Source organism: Corapipo altera, unplaced genomic scaffold (assembly GCF_003945725.1).
Source record: "Corapipo altera isolate COAL_440 unplaced genomic scaffold, ASM394572v1 59515, whole genome shotgun sequence".
Lineage (NCBI taxonomy): Eukaryota > Metazoa > Chordata > Aves > Passeriformes > Pipridae > Corapipo > Corapipo altera.
The window spans coordinates 1,052-3,540 of NW_020886869.1; the positions used below are offsets into that span (position 1 = coordinate 1,052).

Consider the following 2,489-nt stretch of genomic DNA (forward strand, 5'->3'; position numbering starts at 1 on the left):
CTCCCAGGACCCCCCCCACCCATGGGACCCCCCCAGACCCCCCGTACCTGCTGGGTCCGGGCCCCCAGGACTGCCCTGAGCCGCTGCAGCAGCCGCTGCCCCTTCCCCAGCTGGGTGAGGGTGGGGGGCACAGCCCCCTCCAGGGCCCCCAGGGCCCCCCCGTACCCCAACTTCAGCTCCTGCCACCGGCCCCGGGCCTGGGCTGCAGCCTCACCTGGGGGGGCACCAGTCAGACCCCCGGAATGGGGACCCCAAACACCCCCAAAGGAACCCAAGGACCCCCAACCCCCCAAAAGAGGGGGACCCCAAACACCACCCCTTGAAATGTGGAGTACCCCAAATAGCCCCAAATGGGAACCCCAAACACCCCCAAAGGGAACCTGGGAACCCCCAAATGGGACCTGGGTGTCCAGGAAACCCCAAACCCTGTCCCAGACTCCCCCATTTTGGCTCTCTCAGCCCCCTAAAAGAGATCAGGAGGACCCAGGGAAGACCCAGGGATTTTTGGGACTCAGGGGGGACCCAGAGCTTTGGGAATGGTCGGGGGATTTGGGGGGCTCACACACGCCATGGGCTCAGTTTGGGGGGTCAGGGAGGTTTGCGGGGCTCACACAGGCCCTGGGCTCGGTTTGGGGGTTCATGGGGGGGTCAGGGGGCTCCCACAGACCCTGGGTTCAGTTTGGGGGGGTCAGGGTTTTTGGGGGGCTCACGGAGGCCGGCGGGGGCCGGGGGCAGCCCCGGGTTCTCGATGACCCCCAGGAGCAGCCGCAGCACCCGGAGCTGGGACAGGAGCAGCTTCTGCTTCCGCCGGGTGTCCTGGGGAGGATTGGGGGGTCAGGGGGAGGTTTGGGAGGCCAGGGGGTCACAGGGGGCACTTTTTTGGGTCAGGGGGAAGTTTTGGGGGGTCAAGGATGGGGAAATGAAGGTTAAAAACAGAAGGTGAAAGGGAGATTTGGAGAGATAATTGAGAGGGTTTGAGGAAAATATGGGGGCCAGAGAGAGGGGTAGAAAATGGGGGGGGTCAGGGAAGGTTTGAAGGATAAATGTGGAGGGGGCCAGGGAGGGATTTGGGGGATAAATTTGGGGGTGGGGGGGATCTGGGCCTAAATGGGGGGGGGGAAAGGCTGTGACAATTTGGGGGGGGCATCAAGGGTATGTGAGAATTTGGGGGGGCATCAAGGGGAGGTTTGGGAGGCAAACAGGGAGGCCAAAAACAGCCGAGGGGGGAATGTGAGTGCTGAGAGGGGTATGGAGGGGGGAGGGGGGGGGGGTTGTCTCACCACTTGATGTTCCACCAGGACCGGGGCCAGGACATCACCCTCCTCCTCCTCCAAAGCCAGGGCGGCCTCGAGGGCCGTCAGCACCCTGGGGACACCGGGGACACACACCAAGGGACCCCTTAAAGACCCCCGTGAGGATCGGGGGGGCATCCCAGGGACCCCAGTGGGACCTGGTGACTCCTCAGGGACCCCAATGGGGATCGAGGGGGGACATACCAGGGACCCCGCCGGGACCCCTTCAGGTCCCGTGAGGACCCAATGACCCCTCAGGGACCCTCGTGGGGACGGGGAGGGACCCCCCAGGGACGCCAGTGGGCCCCGCAGACGCCTCAGGGATCCCCGGGAGGCCCCGGTAACCCCTCGAGGCCCCCCAGTTGCCCCCGTTCCAAGATGGCGGCGGGGTCCCCTCAGGGGTTCCCGCCATGGGGGGGGGGGGGGGTCTCGCCCTCCCCCCCCCCCGCGCCCCACTCGCGCCGCCATCGCCGCCGCGCCTTCCCGCGCCCCCGCCTCGCCCGCCCACCCGGCAAAAGCGACCAATCAGCGCCCGCGGCCTGCCCCCTCTGACCAATCACAGCCCGCCGCCTCCCTCAACGACCAATGACCGTCCGGGTAAGTCGCACCGTGGCCCCGCCCCACAAAGTGACGGCCAATCGCCGTACGTGGCGAGGAGGCCCCGCCCCTCCGTTGCCGTGGAGACGAGACATTAGTCGCCGCCATCTTGGGAGTGGCAGGCTGGGGGCACTGGGTTGTACTGAGAGGCAGTGGGACTCTGTGCGGTCCAATGGTCTTTATAGGGTCCCGGGGGTCTCTATGGGGTCCCTCCCCCCAATAACCACACGACTTCTCTTCCCATCCCCCCCTTTGGGGGAGGGGCCTTTATTCCCCCCCAATTTGGGGAGCAGGGTGGGGGAGGGGTGTCCCCCAATTTGGGGGGGGGTACACACATGACACCCCTCCCCCCGCTCATCGCCGCCGCCGCCGCTGCACGAGGGTCCAGCCGTCGGGGGGGGGCGGGGGTGTCCCGCACTCCATCGCCTGGGGGCAATGACGTCATCAGTGGGATCCCGATGACATAATCAGTGAGACACCCACACCGGTGACGTCATCACTGCTCCCCCGGGGTTAAACCAGTTCCCTGCTTTAACCAGCCCCTCCCAGTATATCCCAGTCTCCTCCCAGTCCCCTGCCTCCCCCCAGCTCCCTCCCAGT

General features: G+C 66.4%; 1 protein-coding gene across 1 annotated transcript in view; it reads right to left on the bottom strand.

Annotated features, from left to right (window-relative positions):
* Window positions 1-1,909: 1,909 nt before the first annotated feature.
* Window positions 1,910-2,489, bottom strand: part of LOC113941383 (basic proline-rich protein-like) — a 2,002-nt gene continuing 1,422 nt past the window's right edge. The window contains exon 5 of the mRNA XM_027632541.1: window positions 1,910-2,315. Coding sequence (XP_027488342.1) covers window positions 2,069-2,315 — 247 coding nt within the window. The 3' untranslated portion in view covers window positions 1,910-2,068. The remainder of the gene's footprint in view (window positions 2,316-2,489) is intronic.